Below are 14178 nucleotides of genomic sequence, written 5' to 3' on the forward strand. Positions count from 1 at the left end.
TCGCCAGACGCACCAAGCCCCCGGTAGCCCCGCAAAAAACAACAACTTGAATAGAACATTTTAATATTATTTCATCCCCCGACAGCCGGCTGCCCCCCCAACACATGTAATACCTGAGCAAATGAAACTTTCCAATACCTTGTCCACTGATTATAATGACAAATAAATCAGTAATATGGGTCAAAATACACAACGGCAGGGTGATGGTTTAACTGATGGCCAAACTTGAATCAGGCTGGCTTAGATATTTTAAAACATTTCTGAACAATTCTCTCTAACATTTCCAAACCTTGTATCATATGTAGCACTTTTCATAATGTTTCCATTGTGTCCTTGGACAACAAAAACATTCAAATTCTGTGACCTTTTTGTGTTTTCCTAGAAAGCGTGAAGATAGCCTGAGAGCTGCTGCCCCCAGGCATGTATTTACATTCATTTGTTTAAAGGGGAACTTAGCTTATTTAACATCTTCCCTGGAGTTAGACAAGAAGATGCATACCTTTTTTGTCTCTGTGCGTGCATTTTAGCTTTGGGAATAGACGCTCCGTTTAGCATAGCTTAGCTTCATCACTGGAAGTGAGGCAGGACAGTAGCCTTACAGTGCCTTACAGTGTATTGCAAGGTCTGACATTGACCAAACTTGATATGCATGACCTTGGTGGGCTCTAGTGTCAACTCCTGAAAAGGGGGTCAATGTCAGACTTTGCAATCAAAAGTTAGGGGGCTAATAACCCTTGCCATAATTTCAGTGCGCCCCCTAACTTTTGATTGCAAGGTCTGACATTGACCTCCCCTTTTCAGGAGTTGACCTAGAGCCCACCAAGGTCATGCATATCAAGTTTGGTCAATGTCAGACCTTGCAATACACTGTAAGGCACTGTAAGGCTACTGTCCTGCCTCACTTCCAGTGATGAAGCTAAGCTATGCTAACGGAGCGTCTATTCCCAAAGCTAAAATGCACGAACAGAGACAAAAAAGGTATGCATCTTCTTGTCTAACTCCAGGGAAGATGTTAAATAAGCTAAAAAAAGTGGAGTTCCCCTTTAAATTCAAATCAATCAATCAATCTCTCTCTCTCTTGCTACAAGCCCTACCTTCTCTATACATGCTGTAAACAGGCCTGCTATCCTGTGCTGGCCTAGGCCTCTCCTGTGTGTGCGTGTGCGTGCGTGTGTGTGTGCAGTACAAGGAGGGAGGGAGAGGTATGGGGCAAGAAGGAGAATTCGAGGACTGAGAGAGCCAGCGCCCCCCTCTCCTCCTACCCCTCCCTAACCACTCCCTCTCCTCCTACCCCTCCCTCACATCCTACCCCCCTCCTCCTACCTCTCCCCCTAACCACTCCCTCCCCTCCTACCCCTCCCTCTTAACCTACCCCCTCTCCTGCTACCCCCTCACTCTCCCCCTCTCATCCTACTCCCTATCCTACTCCGCCCTCTCCCCCTACCCCTCTCATCTACTCCTCCTCTCTCCCCCTCTCATTCTACTCCTCCCTCTCCCACTACCCCTCTCATCCTACTCCTCCCTCTCCTACCCCTCCCTGTCCTCCTACCTCTCCTCCTACCCCCCCTCCATCCATTTCCCACTGTGCTTGTCATATGGGATTACATCACAGGAGAACAGAGGGGGAGAGATAAAGGGGAAGAGTATAGGGGGAGAGGAGGACAGAGAGAGAATGAAGAGTGGAGGCCGGGAGGAGAGAAAGAGGGGCAGAGCGAGTCAGAGAGAGAGAGAGTGGAGGGAAAGAGTGGAGGGAGAGAGAGAGAAAGAGACAGAGAGGTAGAGAAGTGTGTCTGTACTCACATGGGTGGAAGCTGTGCTGGTTAGGGGGGCAGTGGCGGTGAAGGGGGAGGGAGGGGCTAAGGAGGGTGTGGCTGCTGTTGCTGCGACAACTCTAAGTTGGCTCCGCCCATAGTGATGGGACCCGCCACCGACGATGACCCATCACTGCTGGAGAACACACCTGAGGAGAGAGTCACATCATCATCATCATGATCCTCTATATACACAAGACATGCATTACCAATTGACTCTAGCCACCCAAACAACTGCCTCTTTGCACTGCTGCGGTCAAGCAATCGCTACCGGAGTCTCATGGCCAGTACAGAAGCTTCTATCCCCAGTAGGGATGTGCATCTCCATCACTGAGGCCGATGCGATGCGCATCTCGATACGGTGCCAGCGATACGATACATTAACGATACATTTGAAGCACCGGGCGATGCGATACAATTCACCCCTGTTGATACGATACGATTCGATTCAACATAATGCGATTCGGGGCGATACGATGCGATTCAACACGATGCAAAATAATGATAACATTTTATGGTATGACAGAGGATTTGGTTGTATTCCTTATATGCAGCTTATATTATTATTAAAAATAAAATAATCTAGTGTAAGACAATTTATATAAAAACTCTTGGGTACCTAAGACTTTTGCACAGTACTGTTTTTTCTATCCACTTTAGCAAAAAACACACACACACACACACAATGTATATATACACACTGTGAGACAATAATGAGAGAGAGCGTTTGAGCGTTCTGATGCTCCGTAGCTCACCACACCATGATGGCATTTTGTCAACACAGTTCGAACCTGGAGGAAGCGATATTGCCAATAAATGTGAAGTTATCTTTGAACCTGTTGTCAAGCGTCGTCAATATACCCCCCCCCCCCCCCCCCCCCATTTCCTCACTAATGGAACTGGTGTTGCAGAGTCACGTTAGTTAGTTAAATAGTTTAGCGTTAGCTGAATGGCTAACAGTGGCTAACGTCTTTATTGTTTTTACTTTATTTTACTGTATGAAGCACTCGCAGAAGGCTCATACAGAACCAAGCATTTCACTGTACATGTGTACCTTATAATATTTCATATTATTATGTGACAAATAGGTGTTTTTATTTTAGCTGTCCTGACTGTGGAGCGAGGACAGAGAATGGCCTGCTTTGATGAAAGCTTCATTATTGGTCTCATGCACAGCTGTGTCGGCCCTTCACCTACGATACAAGCTGGGAAACAGAACATGGTGCTAAACTACGGCCAAGCCACAACTAGAGGTGCACACATTTGACAAAACAAATACAAACGTTTGATTGGCCATTCGAAATCTTGATGAATCCAACGAGACTGGCCATGTCATGCTAGTTTATTGGAAAACGCAGTAGATTCTGCTCTATTTTAAGCTATCTTTAATTTGATTGGAGGAAAATGCCACAGGCAAGGACATTTTCAAAGGGGTCTCTTGACTTCTCACCTCAAGATATCTGGATGAGAATGTACTCAATGGAACAACACTAGACTCCTCTTTACAGCCAGGCTGATGCATGCTAGTAACATGAGGGGGGTATTGCTTCAAACTATAATTATTATATCAGCCTTTTGAAATCCACTATTGGTTGACCTCTAGATTAGAGTAAAATGTATTGTCATTATACAGCAATACAATGAAAATAAGTTTGGCATCCAACCAGAGTGCAAATGTAAAAGTAAAGCGCAATAGAAATATACAGGTGATTAAACTGGGTATAAAATATATAAATGAGTACTACTGTGTAATAGTGCTAATCAGATGTATGTAGTTACAGGTATAAAGACACTAGTAAGTAATACTGGCCAGCAGTGTAACTAGTAAGAGTAGGTAAGGGATATGTACAGATAGTATCTACCTACAGATATGTAAAAAGGATTATATTCAGGTATTCACAAACAGATGTGGATATATAATACGGTAAGAATATATATATATATATATATATATATATATATATATACAGCATTATTGTACGCCATCAGACTATGGGTTATATGCAGGTGTATAAGTAGATATACTTCTCCAGTGGAGTTGCTCAGTGGCCAATGGTGTCAGACTGCGGTTGTACTGGGCAGCTCCCAGGTATGAATGGAACTGTGTGAATGTGAAGCAGGGCGTAGCTGAAAAAGAGCATCTGTGCTCAGCGAACCTACCCTGGGTAAATAAAGGTTAAACAATATATTCAAAGTATTCTGTACTTCTGTATGACAACTATTAAAGAACTTGAACTTGAACTTGAATAGAAGGATTACACGCAGGTAAAGAAGCTTCTATCCCCAGGCCATCAGGCTGCTAAACGAACAATGAACACTACACAACAACCACCAAACGCACATAGCACACACATCCACACGCACACACTCACTTTAAACAAACACACTGTAGCACCCACTCCACACACTTTATAGCACACACCCACTTTAAACAAACACACTGTAGCACCCACTCCCCACACTTTATATTTATTGATGAAGGATTGCACTACAACTCGTACACCTTACTGTAAATTGTACCTAAATTGTACCTCATCCCATTTCTGCTTTGCACTATATAGTACTGTACATTAGTACACTGCATAGTATTGTATATTATATGGTAACTCAGAACATTGTACATATGTCTATACCGAACACTGTGACCTCATTTTCTTCTTCTAAATTACATGCTATACTATGTTATTTGATACTATCTTGTCTAGCACAGTCTCTGGAGCGTAACAGTAAGAAGCATTTTGTATGAAAGTATTCTGTACTTCTGTATGACAACTATTAAAGAAACTTGAAACTTGAACTTGAGGTATATTCACAGATATGGATATATATGCTGTAAATATAAATATATAAATTACATGTTTGTATTCACAGTGTGACTCCCACCAGCACAGAATTGTGATGAGATGTTAATCTCTAGAGAGTGATGTAAAAGTAGCAGGAATTCTGATATGACTGTTCAGACTGAGGTTGCATTGCAAAAAACCTGTATCTGATTTAGGACCACATTATGAAAGTGGCCCAAATCAGAATTGAAAAGATCAAATTCAATGAGATGAAAAAAAAACAGATAAAAAGAAAATAAACAAAAAAAATAAACCAATTCAGGCCACTTTTGCCTGCAGTGTGAACGTATCCTTATATATTTTCCTCTTGCGGCGGCTAGGTGGTGTAGTGGGCAAGGCACTCGCCACCAGTGTGGAGACGCTAGGATTCGCGTGTTCGAATCCAGCTCTCCACATTGTTTTCAGTTTAGCTGGTCGTCCGCAGTAATACACATTGGCCGTATTACGGGGAGGGAAACTGAAGGGTGGGGATCGAACGTTGTGAACAAGCGACTCCTACAAGTCGGTTGGTGCGCCTGCGCAGTAGAATCAGGAAGTGTCGGGGGCAGCGTGAGCCTCCCACGCGTTACTCCTCGACACTGAGAGATCGAGCTGCGCAGGTGAAAAGATGCGACTGCTGTTACCTCAAGTACCAGAGGGGACTTGTGCTATGTATGACTTAGTCCACATTGCAGCCGGCTTGTGGGAGGCAAGAAACAGCGTTCGTGACAGGGGAGGGTTGAATTGGATGATACGAAATTGGGATGGGAGAAAATATAGAAAAATGGGAGAAAAAGTGGATCAAAAAAAAATATATATATTTTCCTCTTGCCATCTTAGTCCAAACTCGAGGTCAACCGGGCCTGCTCAATATTTTCACACACACCACAGAGCGTGACAGGATGTTAATTGCTTAATTGCATCATGCGGTGCACCTGTAGGGAAGCATCTGCATTCGCCATGTTTCTCCACTTGTTTACTCAAACCTATTCTCCACTTGCACAACGTGAAGTAGACATTTCCGGTAGGACTTCCGGGTTGAAAATGGTTCTTCCGGTCCCATCCAAATACATTGTTTTTAGCAACTTTTCTCCTGTTATTTAAACAACTTTGTCGTCACAGAGATGTAATGAAACGTTTGTATTATTATTATATTATAGAATGTATTTAATAAGCAAACGTTTTTGGGCTGTATTTCATGTAAAATCGTTTACTGTTAGTTTACTTGCTCACGCTAATTAAGGCTAATGGTGGCTAACAGAAGCTAGCGCAAGAAACGACGCAGCAAAGTAGTGTTTATAGTGCATTTCTTGCCACCTTATAGCATTTGTACATTTGTATGACAGTCTATAATGCTCCCGTGAGGTTTTTCCAGACATTTTGGTAATGATTTTCACTATAAAACATATTTCTTAAAGACAGGAAGTTGATGAAAACAGGCCGGATGAGCTTCGAGCTAACAATCTTTGCCGACGCATACTTGATGTATTCATTCCATTCTAAACGTAACGTTAGTTTACAAAACATTACCCGTCTATATAACGTTGAGGAACAAATTATAAAGTGTGCGAGTGTGTGATTTGGTGAACATTGGACCGGAAAGCAGAAAATGCAGTGCAGTTACAGACAGTAGCTAAATAGTTAGCTGCACTTCTTTCTCAAACCGAATTAATCACTCTAGTTTCCAGAGCTGATGTGATTATGTACAACAATACACACTCACACACTTTATAATTTGTTCCTCAACATAACCATATAGACAGGTAATGTTTTGTAAACTAACGTTACGTTTAGAATGGAATGAATACATCAAGTATGCGTCGGCAAAGATCGTTAGCTCAACGCTAATCCGGCCCGTTTATCAACTTCCTGTCTTTTAGAAATATGTTTTATAGTGAAAATCATTACCAAAACGTCCGGAAAAACCTCACAGGAGCATTATAGACTGTCATACAACTGTACAAATGCTATAAGGTGGCAAAAAATGCACTATAAACACTACTTTGTGGCGTCGTTTCTTGCGCTAGCTTCTGTTAGCCAGCATTAGCCTTAATTAGCGTGAGCAAGTAAACTAACAGTAAACGTTTTTACATGAAATGCAGCCCAAAAACCCTGCTGACAAACGTTTGCTTATTAAATACATTCTATAATATAATAATACAAACGTTTCATTACCTCTCTGTGACGACAAAATTGTTTAAATAACAGGAGAAAAGTTGCTAAAAACAATGTATTTGGATGGGACCGGAAGAACCATTTTCAACCCGGAAGTCCTACCGGAAATGCCTACTTCACGTTGTGCAAGTGGAGAATAGGCGCTCAACTGAAGACCAGGGTGCTGCCGCACACAACCCAAGTACGCAGATAATAACTGACAGTATGTACTTTAAAGGTACAACAAGCAGCGTCTAGGACACGTGTTGGTGGCGTGCCTGTGACCCAACGTCTGGCAGCAGAAATCTGATGACTCAGTACACCCAGCACATCACTCAGGGGGAGGAGGAGGCGGGGGAAGGAGGGAGGGAGGAGGAGGGGAGGCAACATGAATATGAATGAAGAGTCTCTCTCTCTCATTTTTAAAGCTTTATTCGAACCAACCAGTTCAATTAAATACACACACACACGGCTCAGATAACCCATGAATATTCCATGGAGGTTAAGACCCCCCCCCAGGGATCCCCCCACGCCCCCTGCTGGCCTTGCAGAGAATCCTCCATCTCTGCCTTCCTGCTGGAACTCCATGAAGTTTGGACCGCCCACTCTTTTTTCATTATTATTATTATTATTTATGAATTTAAATATTCCAAAAAGTGCCAACGCGGTTTAAAGGGCACTTGAAGCCTTGAACTCACCAGATGAGTTCTGAAACCCTGCCAAATAATGAACACCAAGATCAGTTCACACAAAACGGTATTTTAAAGGGGAACTATTTTACTATTTCTTTCACTATTTGGGCACTTTTACACAATTCCTATGAGTTTATGGAACACCTCTGTAATTATAATTTTTTTTAATTCATTGTTTTGTATTTCTAATCAAGCCCTCAAAAACAGCATTTTTCTACCTCAAGATCTCGAGCCGTTTTGAGGCTGGGTTCCTAAACCACTGTGTGGCCTGGTGGCATCTGCCACATTATCATGCAGCTGAGTCTCTCTGACATCACAAATCATCACATTTTCAGATGACTCAGTTCAGTGAGGGTGAATATTGTGAGAGGAGAATTGGAAGAATGCGCCAATATGAGAATTAGAGACATAGATCATATTAATATAAGTCCATATAGCTAGGAAACAATGCTAAACACTGAAAAAGGCCATTTATAAGATAGTTCCCCTTTAATAGATTTGATGCGATGCCATTGGAGAGGGGGGGGCGCACACTTTACAAGAAGCAGGAACTAACGGCAACAGAACTCGAGAACTACTAGGAATGTCTGACCACTGTTTTTTTTTTACTTTTATTTATAGCATTTTCAGCTTTTTCTGGCCATGTAGGACCGATAGAGGAAGAAAGGGAGAAGAGGTAGGGAAGACATGCGGCAAGTCGCCGGGACTGGGAAACAAACCCGGGACGACCGCTTCGCGACTCAGCGCGCTATGTGGTGTGCTACTGGAGCGCCCAATGTCTGACCACTCTTAACCACCTAAACCTGCATGGACTAAAACGTATGAGGTATATCATGCCAGTTAGGTTACCTTGTAAGTGTATTATTGCCCATATTTATTGTAACATATAATATAACTGATAGGGCATACAGACCCTCATCTGCACCTTTGATTACATACACCATTTACTTGCTCATATTCTTATATTTCAGAGTTCATTATATTGTTTAAATTATATTTTTATCTTTACTATAATATATACTTTATTGCCTATATTTGTGTCTTTCAACCATTACCCTGCTGCCCATACCTGTATGAGGAGGAGACTGAAGAGGCAGCGTGGTTCACTGTGAGGAGACTGAAGGTGGTTTACTGTGAGGAGACTGAAGGTGGTTTACTGTGAGGAGACTGAAGGTGGTTTACTGTGAGGAGACTGAAGGTTTACTGTGAGGAGACTGAAGGTTCACTGTGAGGAGACTGAAGGTTCACTGTGAGGAGACTGAAGGTTCACTGAGGAGACTGAAGGTTCACTGAGGAGACTGAAGGTTCACTGTGAGACTGAAGGTTCACTGAGGAGACTGAAGGTTCACTGAGGAGACTGAAGGTTCACTGTGAGACTGAAGGTTCACTGTGAGGAGACTGAAGGTTCACTGAGGAGACTGAAGGTTCACTGAGGAGACTGAAGGTTCACTGAGGAGACTGAAGGTTCACTGTGAGACTGAAGGTTCACTGTGAGGAGACTGAAGGTTCACTGAGGAGACTGAAGGTTCACTGTGAGGAGACTGAAGGTTCACTGAGGAGACTGAAGGTTCACTGAGGAGACTGAAGGTTCACTGTGAGGAGACTGAAGGTTCACTGTGAGGAGACTGAAGGTTCACTGTGAGAGACTGAAGGTGGTTTACTGTGAGGAGACTGAAGGTTCACTGTGAGAGACTGAAGGTGGTTCACTGTGAGAGACTGAAGGTTCACTGTGAGGAGACTGAAGGTTCACTGTGAGGAGACTGAAGGTTCACTGTGAGGAGACTGAATGTTCACTGTGAGGAGACTGAAGGTTCACTGTGAGAGACTGAAGGTTCACTGTGAGGAGACTGAAGGTTCACTGTGAGAGACTGAAGGTTCACTGTGAGGAGACTGAAGGTTCACTGTGAGGAGACTGAAGGTTCACTGTGAGACTGAAGGTTCACTGTGAGAGACTGAAGCTGGTTCACTGTGAGACTGAAGGTTCACTGTGAGGAGACTGAAGCTGGTTTACTGTGAGGAGACTGAAGGTTCACTGTGAGGAGACTGAAAGTTCACTGTGAGGAGACTGAAGGTTCACTGTGAGGAGACTGAAGGTTCACTGTGAGGAGACTGAAGGTTCACTGTGAGGAGACTGAAGCTGGTTCACTGTGAGAGACTGAAGGTTCACTGTGAGGAGACTGAAGCTGGTTCACTGTGAGGAGACTGAAGCTGGTTCACTGTGAGAGACTGAAGGTTCACTGTGAGAGACTGAAGGTTCACTGTGACAGACTGAAGGTTCACTGTGAGAGACTGAAGGTTCACTGTGAGGAGACTGAAGGTGGTTCACTGTGAGGAGACTGAAGGTGGTTCACTGTGAGGAGACTGAACACATCACTACATCTGGCGCTTGTATAATCGCGGGAGGGGGCCGGGGGTCTGGTCTTTTGTGTGTAACCTGGACTCGCAATGGATAGGTTTGTTGTCAGAAGCGGTGCCGGTTGGTTGCGATGAAATGGGCTCTGCACATAAGCTGCTATACCACACTGAAGTGAGGTGGCTATCTCGAGGCAGAGTATTGAATCGCCTTTTTTAACTCAGAGAAGAAGCGCATATTTTCCTTGCAGACAAAAACAACCCATTGGCAGAGAAATGTGCTGATAATGAGCTGGATTACGAAACTCCGTTAGTGACACTCCAGGTTAATGAGCGGAGATTTGGGGGTAATTCGTCTTTCGTGTGACGAGCTACTGAAAGTCAAGTGCACTGGACAGGCCCTCGCAAAGTTCTGGATATCAGTCCGGAACGAGTACCAAGTGTTGTGTAATGCTGCGCTGAGAAAGCTTGTCCCCTTCTCATCAACATACCTCTGTGAGGCCGGATTTTCAGAGTAGAAGCGGATCTCTGCCAAAGCGCACGTGAGCGCATATTCTTTTCATGTTCTGGCAACATATTTTGGCTAAATATGCCTCGTTTTATATGTGTATACAGAAACAAATCCGTTGCTTTTGTTAATATGAATACATTTCATTGATAACATGGTGATGTAATTTCATTTTCTAATAAATATGCATGATCAAGTTCAACAACGTGTGCTTTTATTTTGATATTCCTTATTTCCACGTTGAAATTACATGATACATTAAGTGTGGGGTCGCCAAAAAAAATCCTAAATGAAATGGGGTTGTGGTATAAAAAAGTTTGAGAACCCCTGTTGTAGACAGTAAAAAGCTATCTGGCTGCACGTTAGCCTAGCTTAGCACAATGAATGGAAGTGGACATGACCGGTTAACCTTCGGGAGGGGTGTTAGTTGGACAATGCCTAGGCTAACCGGTCATGTCCGCTTCCATTCATTGTGCTAAGCTACAGTAGGCTAACGTGCAGCCAGATAGCTTTCTACTGAACGCACAGAGAGGAAACTGGTATCCATCTTCTTGTCTCTCTCTGGAGAAGACGATGAGCTAATTTCCCAAAATGTGGGCGTGTTCCTTTAACACATTGGGTGCCACGCCCCTTCCGGGAAGTGCATAGGCCTTGCCACCCATTAACCCCATGTAAGTGCTCACCTTGTTTGTAGAGCTAAACCTATATTCTATATTATAGCTATGGATCTAATAACGGCGTCGATTGTCAGTGGGTTTCTTCCGGTCAACGTGCAAAAAACAGATAATTTTATCATCTATACATTTCCGTTTTATACCGTGGTGAATATGAGTATAGTTGTAGAGTGATCCTGTGTAATCCCAGGGAACTCTGTCAAACAGCCCTTTAGTGAAATCCATTTATCACGTTGCCAATCATCCTGAAATCAACGCTAGATTATTGGTATTATGTTTCGTTGTGCATGCACGAAAGGGGACGGGGGAAAACCGGCCCTCTGTGCGTCTATCGCAGCCAACGGCATGCACACACACACACAGGGTGCAATCGCGGGGAAAAAATTATCGAATCAACGCAAGATTGGTAATATAGTCCTTACCTTGTCTCTGATGTACTGCAAAAAGAATAATCCAATTATCTGATCGCCATTCCAAATATTCATCGCGATCGTTTGTCCGATGTTATCCAGCATTGCACATGAACAAGAAGGCCCTACAGAGAGTGGTGCGCTCAGCCGAGCGTACCACGGGTATTGCACTACCTCTCCTGCAGGTTCTATACAACAAGAGGTGCAAATCCAGAGCCTGCAGAATAATGAAAGACCCTCACCACCCCAACAACAGCCTGTTCCAGCTGCTGAGGTCAGGCAGACGCCTGCGAACCCCAGCTACTAGGACAGAGAAGCTTCGGCTCAGCTTCTTCCCCCAGGCCATCAGAGCCTTGAACACTGAACACTGAGTGCCACAGAACACTGAACTCTCCACACACAAGCACACATGAGCACACACACGACATGCACGCTGTACACGCTCGCACACTAGCAGCCACTTTAACATGAGCAAGCACACACTCATGCTGCACACGCCCACACTTATGGCCACAAAGGAAAGGTCACTTTAAAAATAGTATAGCAACAGTAACAGTGTATTGCACTACCAAAGGACCTAGCATGTCCTCCATGCTCTGTAAATAACTTATGTACAAATACAGAGATGCCCCACTATGTTACCTGTTTATTGCACAATGTTGTTTTATTGGATTCTATTATATGTTGTACTACTGTATTGCACATCGTTGCGGGCAAGACCACCCACATTTCATTGTATACTTGTATGCCGTGACAAATAAAACTCTTGACTTGACTTGAACAGGCGGGCGGATGAACTCGTCGAGGCAACCGTGGTGACCGCTTGTCTTGCCGGAGTGTTGAGAACCCGCCCCCACGCCGCAGCTCGGCAGAGAAAACAAACCACATCGTTTCAAATGGAGTACAATAGCGGCCGCAAGGCGTTAGTATTTGCCGTCTGCGATCTCAGACACATTCAGGACAGCATGCACAAGGTGCCTCGATGGGTTATGAATGGCAATAGCGAATAAAAGAAATAATGAAACAGAAACGTAGATCTACGTTTCTGGTAGGGCTGACCTTAGAATTATTTTTGGAATTCGAAGCTTCGGGGCCGAGATTCGATTTTAATTCGAAGCTTCGAGATTTAAAAAAAATTATAATAATTTATAAATAATTATCCACTTGGGTTTCTGAGGCTGCGTTCATACTGCAAGTCTTAAACCCTCTATATAGCCACTGATACACCTGCAAATACACACACATATAACTCTGCACATACCTGGATATAATCCTTTTGATATAACTGTAGATACTATATCTATATCTGTACATATCAAACCTGAGTGACAATATCAGATTTTGGCCACTTTTGCCTGCATTGTGAACATAGACTGAATGTGCAAGGTTACCATCTTACCCATGTCAAAATGTGTGGATTTAATACAATTCATATATTCCAAAGGTTCTACATGGTTTAAGGACATACACAGACACACACACACTTTGATTGCTTATTTAGAATCTATGCAATACCTACATGATAGGAGTAAAATATTTACAGTATATAAATCTATCACACTATTCTCCATCTCTCTCTCTCTCTCTGCCCCCCCCCCCCAACTAAAGGGGGATAAGCCATGGCCCTGCCCCCCTTTGACCTCAGCAGAGGGGGAGAGAGAGGGGCCCCTTGGCCCCACAAAAGACTGAATGGCTCAGGGCACCACATTCACTACAGGAACAAGAGTGCTTTGTGCCAGGAGGGAGGGAGAGGTGGGGGACAGAGAGAGAGAGAGAGAGAGAGCGAGAGAGAGAGACACCACCACGTGTTCCGTTCCAACCATGACTCCAACTAATGGGGCTATATACAATTTATAATGCTTTGTAATATGCGCTGGTAAGATTGATTTCTGGAACAGTGTTGTCAGGCATTTTAGGGGGGGGGGGGGTTGCTCGTGATAAATTTAAGGCTTTGTTAGCTAGATTGTAAAGCCAACCAAAAGGTTTATCCAAGAGATACAAAAAAAAAAAAAAAAAAGTATCACAAAAAATACTTGGATCTAAGAATTTAGCTGATAATTTGTGTCCCACTTACTTTGTGAAGAAATAGCATGTTATCAACCAGTTGTACAAGCTTGTATTGACCTGTTGTAAGAGCTTGTATTGAATAAATAACATGTTATCAACCAGTTGTAAAAGCTTGTATTGAATAAATAACATGTTATCAACCAGTTGTAAAAGCTTGTATTGAATAAATAGCATGTTATTAACCTGTTGTAAGAGCTTGTATTAAATAAATATCATGTTATTTATTAACTCCTTAAGCTTACCCCACATTTTGCATAAAACGCCTGACGATTGCATACGTAAAGTAATTTGCGATTTATTATACTTTATACTTATAGCACATGCATGAGTCTGGTCTCTTTTGAGGTAACATTCTGAAATCCCTTTGAGTGCTAATGTAATAGAGAAACAGAGGTTTGAACACACAAATAAAATATTTGCTCCTTACTTTTGTGTTGACTGACTTGTTGCCAGATTCCTGTTTTTGGGTTCCAGCTGAGAGGTAGGAGCTGGAAATGGTTCCATAGCCTGAAGTCTTATGTAGTACAGGTCAAAATTTTATAAAAACCCCACGAAAAATGTGTGTTTTACTACGGTTTTTGTAATGTGTGTACCGCAATAATTCAGTATGATTATCCAAAATGGCTGCCCACTTCCATTAATTTAGAATGGAAAACAAAAACAAATTCAGAAAACCAAGAACTTGTTG

The 14178-nt window shown here is 43.0% G+C and overlaps 2 protein-coding genes across 2 annotated transcripts in view; both read right to left on the reverse strand.

Moving 5' to 3' along the window:
* pkd1l1 (polycystin 1 like 1, transient receptor potential channel interacting) overlaps positions 1–1107 on the reverse strand; it is a gene marked incomplete at both ends in the record, with an annotated part of 135077 nt that extends 133970 nt beyond the window's left edge. Inside the window, 1 exon segment of the mRNA XM_084325804.1 lies at positions 1095–1107. Within this exon segment, the coding sequence (XP_084181930.1) occupies positions 1095–1107 (13 nt within the window).
* Positions 1108–1800: 693 nt separating this feature from the next.
* The window catches only part of LOC311238245 (protein AF-10-like), a 140605-nt gene continuing 128227 nt past the window's right edge, over positions 1801–14178 (reverse strand). Inside the window, exon 11 of the mRNA XM_084326271.1 lies at positions 1801–1960. Coding sequence (XP_084182397.1) covers positions 1857–1960 — 104 coding nt within the window. The 3' untranslated portion in view covers positions 1801–1856. The remainder of the gene's footprint in view (positions 1961–14178) is intronic.

Source organism: Notolepis coatsorum (genome assembly GCF_963971535.1).
Source record: "Notolepis coatsorum genome assembly, chromosome: 12".
In the NCBI taxonomy this organism is placed as follows: domain Eukaryota; kingdom Metazoa; phylum Chordata; class Actinopteri; order Aulopiformes; family Paralepididae; genus Notolepis; species Notolepis coatsorum.